The sequence below is a fragment of the Sceloporus occidentalis genome, unplaced genomic scaffold (assembly GCF_023333645.1).
Source record: "Sceloporus occidentalis isolate IW3139 unplaced genomic scaffold, rSceOcc1.0.p SCAF_342, whole genome shotgun sequence".
NCBI lineage: Eukaryota > Metazoa > Chordata > Lepidosauria > Squamata > Phrynosomatidae > Sceloporus > Sceloporus occidentalis.
Window position 1 is genome coordinate 435932 of NW_028317322.1, and position 19998 is coordinate 455929.

The following is a 19998-nucleotide window of genomic DNA, read 5'->3' on the forward strand; positions in this document are numbered from 1 at the left end:
TTCTGAGTGGGCCGCCCCATCTGCATTTTGTTGGTTTATGCGTCTTTATAATACGGGATAAAAGTTATCTTTTTACATGAATCTGTCCAGTTCAGCCGCCTCATGTTGGTGTTTCTGGACTTTTGTGTCGACAATACAGCCATCAAATTTTAGGGCACTAAAACGGCCACACAATCATACTGCCGTGGAAAACACAAAATTAACACAAATGCTAAAAAAAATATTGATATAATAATTATCATAATAACAGAAATAATATGCATCAGCACGTATGATGTATTTTCAGTGAAATAAGTTTAGCGAATGCTCCCTCCCCACGCGACGCTCTAACAGCTGAGGGATTACACGCGATCCGACTTCATACGGTCTGTAAGAATGTAAACAAAGCCGTGATATTTCTGACGCCGCGTCCCACCCGGCACCGCATGAGAACAGGATTTTCCTTCCCTGACACGGGACATCTGGGGCATGCTGCGTTTACACGATATTTCCCATCGGTTTTAAAAAATTTTAATATCAGGTTAAAAATAAGTTTTAAAAAATATTTTGCTGTTTCCTTTTTTAATAGGGTTGTAGTTTTTGCCCCATAATATAAAGTTTTCAGGCAGCTGCATATCAGCCGTTTGTATGATTCTCGCTCTGTTATCTGATCCCCGATCTACTAAACCCCCCGACTCCTTATCATACTGCCTGTTGTGAGCAACAGAATGACTCAGTCTTATTCACCCAGTTGGACAATCTGACCGGTGAAAGTTTAATGGACTATAACATCACTGATAGATACCCCCCAACATTTCAGTTGTCCAAATCAGGACACCGGCATTGGGGTGTGTGACCAGATGTGGATCAGGAGTGGACAGAGCAGGACCCATGGCCACCAACCTTACCCAAAGAGCCTCCTCACATTGCACCGTGTCGCAAGGGGGGCCACGTGGGAGGTCCGTGAGCCGGTCTTGGGGGATCAGAAGATCTCCTCAACTGACCCATGATCCCCACTGCGGCCAAAAGCTTGGAGGCGATACAGGTTCCCTAAAAGGTTTCCGTCAACCAACACAGGTTATCCTTAAAAGAACCCGGAAGGTCAGCCTGGAATAACCCATAAATGTGCAGAGGATCCGTCTAAGAGCCCCGCAGACTCGGCATGGATACAGACTCAACGTTCTACAAAGGCTCGGTGGACACAATGAACTCAGATGTTAACCGCTGTCAGTTTTGATTCTTCAATGAAAATGGTTATTGCCGTAATCCTCTCTTATTCTCCAAAGTATGTTAAAGAGTAATGTATTATTAATGTATGTAGTAGTGTCTGGTTAATGCCCCTTCCTCGCCAATGGTTTAAAAGTTACACATTGTAAAGATTTGCAGACAATGTTATTGCATTAAAGGGACAGAATAATCCCCCAGACAGCCTCACCGAAAAGAAAGAGTGAATATTAAAGGGACCCTCCAGCCATCTTATGCATTTTAGCTGCCCGGTCCCTTTAAATTTTTTTTGGTGTCCTCCTTGCAAATCCAAGAAGCCACCCATGTATTTGCCCCTCCAAGCTATTTGATGTGAAGAAGATATGTCCGGGGTAAGACTTTTCTCCAAGTCACCTGGGACGGTATTAGTGTCCTCCAAGAAGGTCTGTTCTTCTGGCACAGGGGACAACCTGAAAGCCAAGGGAGAAAACGTTCCCCGACCTTCCTCAGACTTTGCGTCTTTCAAGGCTGTGAGATTGTGAAATAGAATGCGTTTTACAGACCCCACTCACCTGGCGATGGGATTAGACCGGTCATAATCACCCCCTGAGGGCTCAGAGAACCGCCGCGTGTTACTGTTCCCCTGCACAATGTATAGATCAAACACACCTGGAAACTATTTGGTATTGCTTGAGTTGAGACCATTGCTTCCCTACAGGACTGAGAGTTTTTCTACATGGGTTGTAGAATAAAACACCCCCCACACACACACACACACTCATCCTGACACTCCGTTATACCTACTACCTATCATACCTCCAGTCCCAGGTGTCCCGTTGAAACAGTCCAAGCACCGTCCCACAGGCCTGCGGGGTGAAAGTAGGACAGTGGGGATCATGGGTTAGTTAGTTGAGTTCAAGTGACCTCAATCGCATCCCCCACGTAGCCAACTTGCCGTATACTGAAGCGGAGTACCACAATATGACATCATATCATATCTATACATTGCATGGTGCCTGGACAGGTAAGGTAGATGGATGGCCCAACCCCCACCCTGTCTCTAACAAAGCAACCCAAGCAAAGGTGTCCTGGATCGGGCATCTGAAAATGTTGGGGGTATCCCAAGCCCCTCGGTACCTGCTCCCTTCTCACCCCATGTGACGGTAGTTTTAATGAACACGGGGAGAAGAAGCCCACTGCCCCGCTGTTAAAGGGACACTCCAGCCATCACGTGTACTTGAAATGTATACGACAGCGGCCCCTTTAATTTTTCCCTTTCTGCCCCTTACAAATCCAGGGGGGGTTTCTACAGAACCCCCATATGCACTTGCCCCGCCCCCCCATAGGATTCCCTCCAAGTCACATCTTGTGGGAAGCTGGTCACATATATGCTGTATATGTTTAACCCCTTTAAACCCCTCCGTGGCTTTGGGGGTTAATTCTTTAGTAATCTGAGGAAGCCAGAGAATCGCTGGAGAGATTCCGGCCGTTTTGGGATTCTCTGGCGTGGGGAGAAAATCCTGTTATTTGGCCTTGAATGAAACAAAGTAACAAAAATCTAACTATTAGAAGCTTCACAAAACCTACAGGGAGCAGCCACCTTAAATGTTCTGTTCTCAGGATCTGCATGATTATTCCTCCCCATTAAGTTATCTGTACCCTTTTGTTATGTTATAGAGTGTATGGAAGGGAAGGTCAGAACATTATATTAGATTTTATGTACAGATTCTGTAGCAGTAAAATGGATTAGATATTAGGAAGTATTCAGACAAGGGAATTCCAGGACATCATGCTTACCAACTGTCCCGCTGTTCGTGGGATAGTCCCAAATTTGGTACTCTGTCACTCTGTCCCTCCTAGCTCTACGTATGCTCCTGCTTTCTTGACAGAGGTAGGGCTCGGCGGGATTGGGCACTGCAATGCCGAGGTCTCAATTTTATTCTCCGGCTCCTGGAAACCTTAGGGAGAAGCTGCAGCTTCCCATTCCCTCAGTGGTCTGACGTTTTGTGCCATTGATTGGCTGCTTGAATCAGCCAATCAGCGTCGGGAAAATGCTCCAAATGGAATCAATGAGAGCGTGTAACACTCATACTCACAGAGGTCTCACCAATCCGAGCTGGCGGTGAGTATACATACGTGTGTCACGTGATGCGCTCGGCCAACCGCGTCCCTTTAAATGAAACGTATGCCGTTGAAGATTATATTCTCTGGGAACGATATTGACAAAGGAGTTAACCGAAAAGCACCAAGTAAGCAGAAGTGAAACTATTCTGGGCGAAGCTGTCCACGGAACCCGTGGGAAAGTGACCTGGACGGGATCGGCAACTTCTGCGCCTAGCGTCTGCTGCAAGCGTATCCTATTCCCTATCCCTGATTTACTAAACGGACTACTGCAAGGTACCCGTCCCAGCAAAACACGCCGAAGCCGCAAGGTATGCATGGCACAGATCCGTCCGGCAGATCGGCCCCACCCGGCCCCGGGCTAGTCACCCGTTTCTCCCGCTGGAAAGACTCAGACCGTAATCAGTCGTTGGTCTCGTCTTAGATTCAGGAGCCGTATCTCTACCCCATGCGTGTTTAATACCCTCACTGTATTACCCTCTACCACCTCTGCTGGGAGGCTGTTCCACTTGTCTACCACCTCTGCTGGGAGGCCTAATAATCTGCATTGACCAGGTAAAACGTGCCAAGTTTTCCGTGGTTCTTTGAACACACAGCATTGCTGTATATCTCTGGAACTCACTGTAAAGGACTTTCAGAAAAGTACAAACTTTAAAAGTTTGATACAAAAACTCTTATTAATTTGGTAAAGTAAGCATTTCCCCCTGCGGACTCCGTTAATCAGCCGGAGAGTGCGGGTATCCGGCGTATTTCGTTTATTACCATTTGTTTGGCATCTGATTGGTAATCCGCATTTTACATCTATCTTCTCATTGGCTGAAACCACCAAGAAGCCAGTAAAAATTCACCATTTTTACAAAAAAATATGTTAAATTTATACGAACAACTTCTAAAACTTCCCTGTTTTTATTTTTATTTTTTGAAAAAATATTTTAAAAAAATGGAGGATGATATTTTTCACTTAGTTGAGGTTTCAATAAAATGAGATTTTTTTGACAAAAGCAAACGATCGGCTTAACATTTTCCTTTCGGCAGTAAAAGGAGGTGACTGCCGGGATGGGATCCTCGGAGCGGACATCAAAGCCGGGATGTCTCAAAAAGGAGGTCATGCGTCAGAGCGGAGACCGCAAAGAGCTTTGACCGAGGGCCGAAGAAAGACTTCATTAAAGGCCGCATTTCAAGGAGGCAGATCCTGCAGGAAACAGATGTTTGGTGAAGCCACGGGAGGGCGACAGCCCCGGGTAACGAGGGATCAACCCCAGTATCTACTGCCACATGGGCATCACATGATGAAGGCGACCTATGGGGGATCTGAGATATCGCTAACCCAGGGGCAAAAAACCCATAGGGATGGCCCTGCAAGTTATATAAGGTGTAATAAATGCAGACTCTTCCGGCCCCCGTCTAGTCGCCCGTTTCTCCTGCTGTAAAGACTCAAACCTTAATCAGTCGTTGGTCTCGTCTTAGATTCAGGAGCCGTATTTCTATCCTATGCATGTTTAATACCCTCACTGTATTACCCTCTACCACCTATGCTGGGAGGCTGTTCAATTAATCTACCACCCTGTTAGTAAAGTAATACTTCCTTACATTACATCGAAAATAAGTACAATCATTCCCAGTCGCTCGATTTTAAGCCAAAACGTGCCACCCGTTCCCTCCACAGCCCAGTCACCCAATCCAGTCTTCAATAACGTCTATTCGGAGCTGGACTGGGGATTACTACGTGGCCCTTTAAGGATCCGATGTACGGGAGAAGCATTATGGGTAACATAAAAGATCCTATAGGCTACCAGCCCAGCAGGAATTAGCCCGGTGTGCCAGATGGCCGTTCCGGTCCTGGTTCTACTAGGAGTAAGAAGTCGTGGGGTGAATCTTTGACGACATGATTATTAGGGTTCCGTCGAATAACTCCAGGTTCTAAATGCTGGTATTTTTTACTTTTTGGTAAATTTACCCAAGACTTTTCTGCACAGGAAGTGGGCGTTTGTCCTGCAGACGTGAGTCACATGGAAGCAGGAAGCTCGTGAACCGTCTGCTCGCACTGTATTGTTTAAACCGTTCTCTGCGTTGGATGCGCGCTCTGATTACCAAATTCTTATTATGCGCTTTTCCCACCGTACGCTCTTTCCCCTCGTACGCTCTTTTCCCCCGTACGCTCTTTTCCCACCGTACGCTCTTTCCCCTCGTACGCTCTTTTCCCCTGTACGCTCTTTTCCCCCGTACGCTCTTTCCCCCGTACACTCTTTCCCCTCGTACGCTCTTTTCCCCCGTACGCTCTTTTCCCCCGTACGCTCTTTTCCCCCGTACGCTATTTTCCCCCGTACGCTATTTTCCCCCGTACGCTATTTTCCTCCGTACGCTCTTTCCCCCGTACGATCTTTTTCCCCTGTACGCTCTTTCCCCCGTACGCTCTTTTCCTCCGTACGCTCTTTTCCCCCCGTATGCTCTTTTCCTCCGTATGCTCTTTTCCCCCGTACGCTCTTTCCCCCGTACGCTCTTGTCCCCCCCGTACGCTCTTTCCCCTCGTACGCTCTTTTCCTCCGTACACTCTTTTCCCCAGTAGGCTCTTTCCCCCCCGTACGCTCTTCCCCCCCGTACGCTCTTCCCCCCCCCCGTACGCTCTTCCCCCTCGTACGCTCTTCCCCCCCGTACGCTCGGTTATTATGGGCTTTCCATGTGCTCGAAATGACTTCATATAAATAGGGAAAATATCACTAAACGTTGGGCGTAACTTTCTGGTGAGGCTGGAAACCATTCCAGTTCTTTCCTGCCAAAAACTTATTTGCAGAGACCAAACAATGAACCGTCGAGGCTCTCGGAGAACGCGCATCCCTCGTGGACGTTCGTTACTACCGTCTAACAGAAATGTGATGGCAGATAGGACCCATTCGGCCCGTCTAGTCGCCCATTCTCCAGCTGTAAAGACTCAGTCTCCAATCAGTCGTTGGTCTCTTGTCCTAGCCTCAGGAACCATACGCCTATCCCATGCGTGTTTACATTCCCTCACTCTATTAGCCTCTACTACTTCTGCTGGGAGGCTGTTCCACGTATCTACCACCCTCTCAGTAAAGTAAAACTCCCTTATATTACATCCAAGCCTCTGAACCTCTAGTTTTAGATTTTAACCCCTTGGCAGTACTTCATCGCTGCCCTGAGACCCGGGGTGAGCGTTAGGAAACCCGTAGAGCCGGCAGAACAGATGTGACGTTAACAAATGATAACGCAAGAGGCTGACTCGACAGAATTTGTGTCTATTGCAAACTTTGCTTTCGCCTCCCCTGCCGACACATCTGGAAGTGATTGTTAGCTTGGGTTTGTATGTTTTCGTGAGTACAGTGAAAACATTTGGACACACACTAGTGATTAGGTTAAAAAACAGTCTTAAAGCAAACGAATACAGAGTAGAGAGTCCCAAGCTTATTGTGGTGTTAGCAGACTCAGACTGGCCATCTGGGACAAATGCCCCATGGGCCGGGGGGCAGATAGGGCCACATACTTACCGATACCGCTGCTCCAGCTGGGTCCTCCATCGTGCAGCCACCAGCTGGAGTAGAGGAGCATAATGTTCCACATGTACATCATCTGGTGCCCGCTGGCCTTAAAGTGCCAGCGCTGCTTAGTAACCCCCAGAACGGCCCATGGAGTGTGCTACCAATAGCACTCTTTCTACAAGTATCTCCTGTTGACCTACGTAATCGAGTAGGTACTGAGTCCCAGATTCATGCCGGTTTTGCTACATTTCGAAACACACGTGATTTTGGACACCATAAATTATGGAGATACACGTTAGCTGAAGTTCTACAAAGCAGAGAATTTTCTTTAAGTTATTGTCCGCAGTAGACTTTGGAGAGGTGCTCAGCGTCAGCCAGCAGCTGTAAAGGCCTGCACGTTTTATTATCTATATTATATTTTGTAAAATAGGTACTCACGGCGTCGATCTACGCGTTAAACGACCTTAAACAGAACTTTACTAGTTTTCAACGGTATTGTAGAGCAATAACAATGAAGCCTTTTTTCTAGGAGCTCGGAATGTTTGCTGGGTATGAGGGGATCGCAGGGTTCTACGGCCCCAAAAGCCCCGATAATGTGTATAGAAACAGCAGGAAACGGCTTTATAAATGAAATTGTGTAAATAAATTGCATTTTATGCAATCACAAAGTCGCTTATAAAGTTTTACTAATCACACAAGCCCTACTTGGCCATCTGTAATGCTGTACTTTTTAGGTAACTTTTACACGTTTATTATGTTTTTTGTCTAGCGCAGACACATGCGTGCGCAGATATAAGCAATAACCGTCGCAGCTGCTGCTGGTATAATATTCTGTATTATCACAACCTTGAAATACTCTGGAAATTCTCCGCCAGTCCACATAAAACGGGATATAAAATCCTGCGCAACATCTGACTCGGAGACAACAGATGTCTCTGTTCCGAATGAATATACAGAGGCTCGTGTGTGTGCGGACTGGACGCCCAACACGGGGAACATCCTGATTTAAAGTTTTCTGAAGGATGCCCTGTTCCACTGAATCAATGTCACGTCTGGTAGGATATATTCCTCTCCAGGTCCATAATTCTGTCCTTGTTTAACCCCTTCCCTCTCGGACAAACCAAAGAACAGCAAAACAGAATAAATCCCCCCCCCCCTTTGTAAAATGTAAAACCCGGAGCTATCATAAAATCATTTGAGTCAACCTAATCTGGAGAGTGTTGATAAAATACTATAATTTTATAATTATAAAATATTATATTTTAATGATATTATAAATAATAATATTATATTCTATTTTTATTATATAATATATTATAATGATAGAATATTTTATTACAATATATTATATAATATGATCTATTATTATAATTTTTAATGTAACAAAATATTATAATTTTAATAGGTTACCCCTAATAAGGATTTTCATGGTGGTAAATGGATAATTTGCATTTTTTTTTGTTGTTTCTTTAATTGATACGATGCTCAAATGTATACACTGCAAAAACAAATAAAAATAAAAAAAATAAAGACATGATTATGAGAATAATGCATGTATATTTTATCAGCTGATATATTTCTGAGACACCTGTATATTTTACTTTATTTTTCAGTAGTTTTTATAATTAGGTTGATTATATTAAATTGTAAATGACAACTAAAAATGTAAAACTGCAAAGAAAAAAAAAAATAAATATATATATATATATATATATAAAAAATGGAATTAATTGCACATGATCTATTTCCAAACTGTTAGCAAAAAAATGTAAAAAAAATCTATGTCATCAAGAAAATGTTATTATATGATACTGTTTCTTTAAATGTATCATTTTTGTTGCATTTTACCTGTTGTTTAGTGTTTATAGTCAGCATTTCCCAGCAGGTCAGTAAAATCATTACACGGAGCCAATAAATGTACTCCTAAAATAGTAATCATTTTTTGGCATAAAAACGTGGACACCTTCCTAGAGCCCTGGACATCGGCCATGAGATAATCTGGTTGTGTTTGAAACATTGCAGGTTAATAGACCATAAACTAGAATGTTATCTATACTGCTATCCAGCAAAGCCCTTTAAACATGGTATACCTCCCAATGGTCCCTGTATAGGAAGTTCAGTCCCTCTCCAAATCCCTGTGACCCTCTTTGATGCAGGACATAAGAATAAGTGCCATTGTACTCAACACTGCCAATTAAAACCAACTGGCCTGTGGAGAAAGGGACTTAATTAGCCTTGCCATAAAGCATCAGCTCAGTGTTGTGTTTGAGTCGGGAAAAATCACATGACTGACAACAATGGTGGCCTCCAGGTCTGCAGATAAAGGGAATTTATTGAAATAGAACCAGTTTTTTGTCAACAACGACCGATATTACTGTATGCAGCGCTGGGGGGTTATATTACTGTATACAGCGCTGGGGGTTATATTACTGTATACAGTGCTGGGGGTTATATTACTGTATACAGCGCTGGGGGTTATATTACTGTATACAGCGCTGGGGGTTATATTACTGTATACAGTGCTGGGGGTTATATTACTGTATACAGCGCTGCGGGGTTATATTACTGTATACAGCGCTGGGGGGGGTTATATTACTGTATACAGCGCTGGGGGTTATATTAGTGTATACAGCGCTGGGGGTTATATTACTGTATACAGCGGAGGGGGTTATATTACTGTATACAGCGCTGGGGGTTATATTACTGTATACAGCGCTGGGGGTTATATTACTGTATACAGTGCTGGGGGTTATATTACTGTATACAGCGCTGGGAGTTATATTACTGTATACAGTGCTGGGGGTTATAATACTGTATACAGCGCTGGGGGGGTTATATTACTGTATACAGCGCTGGGGGGTTATATTACTGTATACAGCGCTGGGAGTTATATTACTGTATACAGTGCTGGGGGTTATATTACTGTATACAGCGCTGGGGGGGTTATATTACTGTATACAGCGCTGGGGGGTTATATTACTGTATACAGCGCTGGGGGGTTATATTACTGTATACAGCGCTGGGGGTTATATTACTGTATACAGCGCTGGGGGGTTATATTACTGTATACAGCGCGGGGGGTTATATTACTGTATACAGCGCTGGGGGTTATATTACTGTATACAGCGCTGGGGGTTATTACTGTATACAGCGCTGGGGGTTATATTACTGTATACAGCGCTGGGGGGGGTTATATTACTGTATACAGCACTGGGGGGGTTATTACTGTATACAGCACTGTGGGTTATATTACTGTATACAGCGCTGGGGGTTATATTACTGTATACAGTCCTGGGGGGTTATATTACTGTATACAGCGCTGGGGGTTATATTACTGTATACAGCGCTGGGGGTTATATTACTGTATACAGTCCTGGGGGGTTATATTACTGTATACAGTCCTGGGGGGTTATATTACTGTATACAGCGCTGGGGGTTATATTACTGTATACAGTCCTGGGGGGTTATTACTGTATACAGCGCTGGGGGTTATATTACTGTATACAGCGCTGGGGGGGTTATATTACTGTATACAGCGCTGGGGGTTATATTACTGTATACAGCGCTGGGGGTTATATTACTGTATACAGCACTGGGGGTTATATTACTGTATACAGCGCTGGGGGTTATATTACTGTTAACAGCGTTGGGGGGTTATATTACTGTATACAGCGCTGGGGGGTTATATTACTGTATACAGTGCTGGGGGTTATATTACTGTATACAGCGTTGGGGGTTATATTACTGTATACAGCGCTGGGGGGTTATATTACTGTATACAGCGCTGGGGGTTATATTACTGTATACAGCGCTGGGGGGTTATATTACTGTATACAGCGCTGGGGGGTTATATTACTGTATACAGCGCTGGGGGTTATATTACTGTATACAGCGCTGGGGGTTATATTACTGTATACAGCGCTGGGGGGTTATATTACTGTATACAGCGCTGGGGGGTTATATTATTGTATACATTGCTGGGGGTTATATTACTATATACAGCACTGGGGGTTATATTACTGTATACAGTGCTGGGGGTTATATTATTGTACACAGTGCTGGGGGTTATATTACTGTATACAGCGCTGGGGTTTTTTACTTGTGCATGGGTCGATACACTTATGCTGTCATAAACACCCATGGAGGATGTGAAGCGAGTGAAAACAGAGCTGTCTATCTATCTCTCTTGCGCTCTTTTATATAGAGGGAGCCTCACAGGGAGGAGCAGGTGGAGGACAGATGATCCCATTCAAATTCTACAGCGCACCAGTCCTCCTTAGGGTGTCCCGCCTTAGACATCAGCCTTGCATGTGGGAATCATTATCCCAAATTCCTTTTTGATATTTAAAAGGGCTTCTAAATCCTGTCCTCAGCATGAAGAAAGCGAGGTTAGGAGTCACAGGAAATAAAAACATCCCGCGATAAACCTTACTTTAAGGTGCAGATGGAGACTAAGTAGCTTGGCTACTAGTACCTTGCAGAAAAATGGGCCATACCCACTGCGAACGTTCAACCCAAGGCGCAGATACGGATCACTGTACTTTTTGATCTATACATTACAGTTATGGTTTCACCAACATGCACAAAGGCAAAAAAATAGATAAAAACAACAAGGTATTTGATCTATACATTTATATCAGATAATTATGCGTTTGCTATATAATTACCTAGCACAATGTATAGGAGAATTTATTTTTAATCTTTGCCACTTTGCAAAGGGGCATCAGTAATACGTCATGACACTTATAGGGTTAAAATAGTTTTTTTTTATGTATTATAAGGGCACAGAAAAAAAAAGAGAGTTCTATATGGAGCCGCCAGCTGTGCAAACAGCTGTAAACACGGTCACGCACGCTCGCCAAACTGTAAAGCAGCCGTTATTAGGTGGGATAGTCCCATCGCTTGCCTCTGATTGGTTGCATATATTTGTCACCCCAGTAACATACTCTTTATCCAGGGGAAAGAAGTAAGAATATGATAAATATACACATTTACGTTGTTAAGGTATCTCCGTTGCTTTGACATCACAGCCCCGGTGCTATTATTTGCACAATTATGATCCCCCCCCCCCGGGTCATGATCCCCCAAAGCTCTAATTACTAAACTTCTGGCCATTCCTGTATTCAGCCCATTCCAAATATTAAATAATAAAAAAATAATAAAAATGAATATTAATGGTTTGTTTTTTTTTAAATTACAAAAAATTATATAAAAAATTATATAAAAAAAATAAATTTATATATATTAAGCCAGTGGTGAGATTTTGCGTTCCGGGTAAATTTGCTAAGAATTTGATGCCGCCAAATCCGTCCCATGCTTTATATCTACTTTCAGCACAAGGCTCAACTGGAAATATTTATGCCATATTATTTTTTTTTTTTAAATGGCCAGAAAAAGACCCGTCACGGCTCCAGGGATAAATAAATTATTATAAACACACCTGCCAAAATTCTGTTAATCTAAACAGGTAACTAAAGTAACAGGGAAGACGAGAAGGACACTGAGAAGAAGATGGGGCAGCTTTTGGTGGAGTGGCCACCGAGAACCCACTATGGTCCAAGGAACGCAGATAGCCGTCCAAGCCACAGAATAACAAAAATCTCACTTTTGAGTGAAAAAAACACCAGATTTCAGATTTTGCCAACGTCGTCTCCAAGCAAAAGGAAAATGTTGCGAAATAGATTCTTACTTTAGCTTTGATTGGTCGAAAATAAATGATTCCTGCCTCTGATGATTTACTGAGGAGCTTTCACGTCCGAGATGAAACCACAATTGAATCCGGCGCGGAAGTCCATCCATCGCGTGTGTTACAAATTCATTTTATTACATTATGTGATATTTGATTTATATTTCCAGCTCTGACATCACACCTGTATCCATTAAAGGCATAGGCGGGGGATTTTAGCCGTTTTTTTCCCCTTAATTTCCCATTTTTCAGCGCGGGCAAACTCGGAATCCTCCCGTCGTCCCGAGCAGGAAGTTGTCACCCACTTCCTGGACTCTACCTGCATTGTTTGAGCAGACTGCGCATGAGAATGAGAATCGTGAGGACGTTCTTTAGATACGGAACTGGGACACTCGGACCATAAAGAACGTAGCTGTCCCGGGGGTGATGGCCTGAGACCTCCCGATCCTCCACTGACAAGCAGGGTTTCGTCAAAGCTACAAAATCTGCCGGCCGCCATCCCCTGATCTACAGTAACCTTCATATCCATACCTGGGAACTAAATAAGCCGACTCGGAAACTCCTGAAATATTAACCCTTTTATAGCCCATCATGAAGATTCTATGATGTGGCTCACCAAACGGCTCTAATACCGAACTTCATGGAAACCTTGACTTGACATTATTTTAAGATACACTGAATTGAGTCACCTGCCTCCAAGCAGGGATATCAACCATAACATACTGGGAGCAAAAGCACCAATTGGGAGTCTTAGATATCGCCGACTGTTGACCTGGGTAAATGCTAACGAAGCAACGGGGACCGTAGTAATCCAATGTCTAATTAACCCTAAAGATATCCTGGGTTCGGATAACACATCTCCAGACAGGCAGTCAAGTTTACGGAAGGTACTTTCAACGGGGAATAAGATAGATCAAGATGATTGGATAGATCGGGTTTTATTTCGGTCTAGAAAGACAAGACGCCATTAAAGACCCAGGAAACACGCGGATCATACCACTGCACCGACACCAAACTTCAGTCAAGCCAGGTCTGTAGATGAAGGTTCCTGGACCATGGAACAAGATCTGCTGTTATAAACCTTGACAGTGACCGGTGGACCCTCCACCAATAACCAGCCCAAGAAACCAAGATGGTTCCCCTTTATCTTCTTGGAGAGACCCCCATACCAATTATGCCCCCCACATTGCCCCATGAGGGTCAAATCTGCCATATCTGCAAAATACATTCTAAATATTGCTTTGAATTTGCCCCATAGGTCCTTCATTTCAAAACATCTCTGCAGCAGCTACGTAGGAATGCAGTACACGGCCGCTCTAGAGGAAAACCTGTGTTTAAGGAATGTTATTGAAGCAACAAACGAAAACTGTATGGTTCTTTTTTCCTTATGATTCTCAAATAATCTTAGCGTGGAATGTCAGATGGGAATCGGATGCCGCATCCAACCAGGAAGGGGCAATCAGGGCCTCATTTCTTTTTTTAATGGAAAATATGGAAAAATCCAAATAATTTGGTCATTTATTCCATTAAAACATTTCAGAAACATGTTTTATTTATATCTTTATTTAAATGCCAACTGTGGCAGACTTTTCCAAAAATGTTTTCCTTTTACCTCTTCTCAAGCACTGCGGCTGTTATGGACTACAAATCTCATCATGCTAAAGCTCTTTTGGCATTTCGGCTACAAAGCTCATCAATCTCAGCCAAAGTTTTTCTGAGAATAATGAGAGTTGTATTCCACAGCCACTGGAATACTAAAGGCTGCCAACACAAGGGGTTCATGTAAAGCCACATATAATATAATATCCGAGTGGCTCTCAAATGTCCCTCAATGCTTTAACATACAATCACCTGTGTTCAAGCAGGGACAGGTCACTGTCTCCTAGTCCTTACCACTTTATAACCAGGCAGAGCTGGTACTAGTGGTTATGTGTACATCCTTAGGTAGTGAACTGGTTAACTACAGCAACTTTTAACCCTTGCAATAAAGCAATTCAATACCAAAACCCCACCTCCTGTATAAACAGTTTTAAATATCACAAAGTAACACATGTAATATGATCAAGAACATATATGACCAGCTGTTTCAATATACTGTATAATTAACCTGTTATGTACTATGGGAAATGTGTTGCCTTTTTAGCTGACAAAGCAGTCCAGTACCCATTCTTGCAATCAAAGGGTTAAAGGTCCCTGATCCCACACTGTTTCATTTAAGCTGCTGTTAACCTCTTGTGGTATGCAGGGGCCGAAGAGTAAACATATTTTCTTCTGCCGCATAGCACAGTTTCATTACATTAAGTCCTGGCAATGAAGGGGTTAATGATCAGAGAACACATTAGAATCTCTTTTACATAACATATTACTGTCCTGGTAATTCAGATCAGATGCCGCTGGCCAGGCAGGGGTGGCTAGGGGGCACGTACAAAAATTAACCCCTTATCTGCCAGGTAGCTGAACCCCATGCTAATTAACTCCTACGTTACTACGTTAATTATTGCCCCATAAGCAAAGCTCAAAAAAGTTTTAGGCTGCCCATGATGTAAGTCTCCAGACACATGTCAAAAGGCAACTTTTACACATTAACCATTTGAGAGCCATGGGGTGGGTGTGTATGGTGCTTCCTCCCCAGACAAACCAGCAGTCATACAGTTAATGCTAACCGGAGAGAAGGATACTTTGTACTCACTTGCAACAAAGTAACAAAAGCTACAAAAACAGTAAACAAAAAAGTATCATTCCAATGAATGATCAGAATGGGGTTAATGCAAGCAGTCAGGGCAATAGGGGAAAGGCAGGATTTTGGGGTAAATTGACTCACCATCCTGTCCTGAGGACTCCAAATACTCAGAGAGATCACAGCCAAATCCTCCAGTAGACCCTTTCCTCTTGAACTTCGACTTTCCACCCTTGTTCTTCATGAGTTGGTCCAGAGAGGAGAATCCCCCTCCTCTCCTCCCAGCAATGGCAAAAAAAATGTTTAAAAAAAAAATAAAATAATAATAATAATAATAAAAGTTTCTATAAAACAAAATCAAAGAAAAGGCAGCGCGGAGCCTGAGCTCTGATGGCCAGCAGACAGCATTGGGATGTCCCAGGAACTCCAGATCACTCCATGGAAATCCAGCAGCTCCAGACAAGAGGCTCAGCTGTCACCCTAGGGTGGGGAAGGTGGGGGGGGGGGGGAAGCAGAGGCAGATCAGATGATCCAGAGAGAGAAAGGGGGGATAGAAGTGCAAAGAGCCATGGATCACATCCTGGAGGAAAGAGGGAATGTGTGGGGCAGAGAGCTGGAGGTGGCAGCAGGGAGGCGAGGTCTGCGCATTGGGCAGTTTGCAGCCAACTTATGCCACCTAAGCAGCCTGGGCAGTAGGAGAACAGACCTGCCTCTGTGCTGGGGCGGAAAAACTAGGGGAAAAGGGGCAGATTCCTGAAAAAAAAAAATAAGAAAGAGGTGCCCTCACTTAAAGATGCATCATGTCCAGACCCAGTGTCTGCAAATGACTTTTTTTGACCTATCTGTAATTTTTTTTCCTCCTTCCTCCTTTTCTTACAAATCACTGGGTTATCCAGCTCAGGAAATGCTGTTAAGGAAATGAGGAAAGGGGGGGGGTTGCTTTTTTGGCAGTGCCTGTTAGGGGTGGAGGGGGGGGAGAGCAGTAGGGAGGGAGGTGGGATGACAATGGGGGAGGGAGGGAGAGGAGTTCTGACATGCAGGAGATAACGGGACAGCTCAGCTTTACAGGGAGGAAATCTGCCCCCCACCCCAGCATAAGCCTAAAGCAATACTTCCTCCAACCCTCCCCTCTGACAATAAAGGACAAGTCAGGGGGTGCATCGCTGTCAATATCCACCATGTAGCAGATCATGTATGACGTCATCTAGTAAAGGGGTTGTGTTTCTTTAACCTCCAGTGGACTGCCAGCTCTGTGGCTCACTCTGTTGTTAACAGGCAACTAACGGTTTAGAGTGCATACCTCCCAAGTGTCCTTAATTAGGAGGGTCAGTCCACCAAACCATCCTTCCTTCAGAAAAAGTTTGTTGGGTATGAGTGTATTCCCAGCATAGGACCATCTGGGTTGCCCTGAAGGTTTTAGGAGGCTACTTTTTATGTTTTGTAAATTCTTGCATTCAGAATCATAAATGTCTCGAGTTTTAACAACTTAAGACAGCGTTTAGACCCTCAATGGATCCTTTCTGTGCTCCGGTAGTGGATTTTCTATACAGTCCTCTTTAGTCTCTGTCTGGCAAGTGGATTAGGAAATGCTACGTGATTGTACCTGGGAATGCCACGGGGCAGAATGGTAGCGGCTGCTGGCCCTAAAGTGCCAGGACTTCCTAGTCACCCCTAGTCCGGCTCTGATCATCAAGCTTTCTCAGCAGTGGGTCATCCATCTGGCACACTAACCACTTGTCTAGGGGTCCCTGGGTAATCTGCCAAATGTACCGCCACCACCCACAATAGCCCTAGCTGCACTGTTTGGGATACAGTAGCCAAGAGGTAGGGGCAGTAGCCCAGAGGTGGGGGGTAGCTATACAAGCGTGGCATCTCTCAATGTATGGGGGCAGACAGGGTTAGGAGGGTTTTGTGAATGTAAGTATGGGCTGATGCTTAGGATGTGCCTAGCGGCCCCTGAGGGTATTACTAGCACTGGGCTTCTTAATGTTTGCTGGGGCCCTTCAAAAATGTATTGGTCTGCCTGGAACCCAATTAAAGAGAAGCTGTTACCATGACAACCTCTAGCCACAACTAAATTCACATGTCCAAATTGTTTGTCATTGGGCGTAATTGTTTTGGAGGTATTTAAGAAAGCTGATTGGTGAAGGAGCCAGTATTATCTAATCAACTTCCTGTCCTGAAGGTCTCTCCCTTCTCCTTCTCCCTCCCATTACAACAGCTGCCTCAACCAATCAGCAACAACCAGCAACTTAACGATAGGGGAGCAATAACTTAACGGGGAGGGATAATCCTACAGATCCAGAGCACAGAAAGTTAAAATACATTTCCCAGTGGTAAACAAATCTCTTTTTCGCTCTACGTATGATGCTAGAAGATTTTAACCTCACCGTTCCTGCTGGAGGATTGTGGGAGTTGTAGTCCATTCACAGCCTTGGCAGTATTCGGCCTTCTGGGTCATGGTGTAGACTGGATGACAATCCTGCCCTTTCCCTTACGGGATATTTCAGGCTCCGATACGTGTCAAGGTGACCTTGCCCTTTATTCCAGGGCAAAATTCAGCTAAACTTGTATAGAAATAACAAATTCAGTGCGATTTTTTTCAGGCGATGGAGCCGGGCTAGAGAGGGGTGACTAGCCACAAGGGGGGGGGGGGGGTAACAGATGTAGAGGTGGTAAAAGCCAATACCCTAGTAGGAGGCACGTAGGCTGTCTTGGTGGTATAAGTGGAGACGTCTCCTCTGTACTTGTGGACTCTCTTCATGCCTTCCTGAGGACCTGGTTTCTTGACCTAACACCATGTTTTTATGGGGTTTGCCTATACCGTTACTATTACTATTGTCCCAGCTCATGGTGGCCAAGCCTCGCCCATCTTAGACCACCTTCTGCTGATTTCCAACCCACTGTATTCCTTCGCAGCCCCTACAAGGCCCTATTATTGTCTTTTTGATGGGACCAACCCTTGGTTCAATGGCTTTCTGCCATTGGATGGTATTGAGTCCAGTCATTTAGAGCCGGACTTAGGAAGGGTATAGTCTGAAACTGGGTGGGGGATGGATAAAACCAAGTATGGGATGGATAGAATCTTCTGAAAGTCAGGAGAACACGCGGCGGCATTCTTCATTCCGCTCACTAGTTATACAAAAGCCTTCGTTGAGCCCGACCATGAAATGTCATCCGACTCATTTAGATGTTAAGTACGAGGTGCTTTATGTGATGTGAACTCCGGCTACTAAATCTGTAAATATATATTTACGGCCATTATCTCATCTCTTCATCACTTTATTCTCTTCTTATGGCTAATAAAAGGTAATAAAAGGAAAAATCGGTATTCTAAACACTTGGTATATTAATAGTCGGATCAAAGTATTATTTTATTACCCAAATGAGTCATTAATCATCAGAGCCGTAGATAAGTCACGGCGTCCTCGGGCGCGCTCTCTGGATTCGGCTGCTCTCCAGGACTTGGCCCCTCAATAAAGAATTCAAATGAATAACAGCGCAGGAAACCGAAGCCAGCCGCTTCCCTGATCCTCCCCACATGTCCCTGTCCTGTTCCACCACATCGTATAGAGGCAAAAGCTAGCAATCCGATATGCTTATAGCAGGTCTATTCACTAAGAAGCCAAGTGATCAGTTGAGATCAAGGTTAACTCAACTGAACAGACTAGAGTGAGGTCGCATGCCCTCACATGTGTATGGAGAGAGGGCATGCGAAGTTTATTTCAGAGGAGGGGAAATGTTAGAACGAGAGACCATAATCTAGAACTAGAGGGTCAGAGCCCGAGATGAAATGAAAGCAAGTTTTACTTTACTGAGAGGGTGGTAGATAAGTGGAGTAGCCTTCAAAAAGAGGTGGTAGAGGGTAATACAGCAAGGGAATTTAAACATGCATGGGATAGGCGTACGGTTCCTGAATCTAAGGATTGATTAAGGGTTGATTCTTTAGAACAGGAACAGACAAGATGTTTCCAAATAGGTCTGGTCAGATTCTCGGTTTATATGTAACAAAGTAGTCAGTGTTATCTCTGGACACGCAGCTGAGAAACAAAAACTAGCTGCTTCAACTCTCATACGTGTTTATCACGTGTAACTCTGAAACACTGATTCTGGCTTCCGATGTTTCGTTGAAACACACACAGTTTCACCAAAATGAGAGATGTTTGCCAGTTTACATTTTGCGCGTTTCGGGCGAGGGTAAGCGAGTTGTGGGTGATTTTTATTTTTTTTTGTTGGTTTTAGTAAATTTGCGAGCTGACCATTTATTTTTTTGCCAATTGCAAGCATTCACAGTTAATAGTTGATAGTGAATAGACCCCAACTGGAGAAAACTCTAGCATTACTTTACTTATGAAAGCAGCCCAAAAAGAAGCCCCCTATTTTCCTGCAGTTTGCGGGTATCCTCTTGGTTTTTGCCCCATTTCCTTGCAATTTGGGGAGTGTCCTATGGTCTTTTTTGCCCCCCATTTCCCTGCACTATAGGGGTGTCCTCTTTTACCCCCCCATTTCCCTGCAGTTTGGTGGTGTCCTCTTGTTTTTTGCCCTGTTTCCCTGCAGTTTGGGGGTGTCCTTTCATGCCCAAAATCTTAATGTCTCATTCATTCATTACTGGAGCTTAATGATTATATTTTATGTTTTTAGTATTCGCTGTATGAATATTTTGATCCGTTAATAAATAGCATTATACAAATTGAATGTATAGAACTTTAAAATGTGGGATTTGGCAAATGGGACAGATTATTATTTCTCTATTATCCCCCGGATATCGAGATCTCCCTGCTGCACAGATGGGAAATCATTAAAGGGACACTCCGGCCATCATCAGCACTCTAATGCAT

General features: G+C 44.0%; 1 protein-coding gene across 1 annotated transcript in view; it reads right to left on the bottom strand.

Annotated features, from left to right (window-relative positions):
• The window catches only part of LOC149274277 (rho GTPase-activating protein 31-like), a 57991-nt gene extending 42587 nt beyond the window's left edge, over positions 1-15404 (bottom strand). Inside the window, exon 1 of the mRNA XM_089505685.1 lies at positions 15305-15404. Within this exon, the coding sequence (XP_089361811.1) occupies positions 15305-15404 (100 nt within the window). The remainder of the gene's footprint in view (positions 1-15304) is intronic.
• Positions 15405-19998: the final 4594 nt, after the last annotated feature.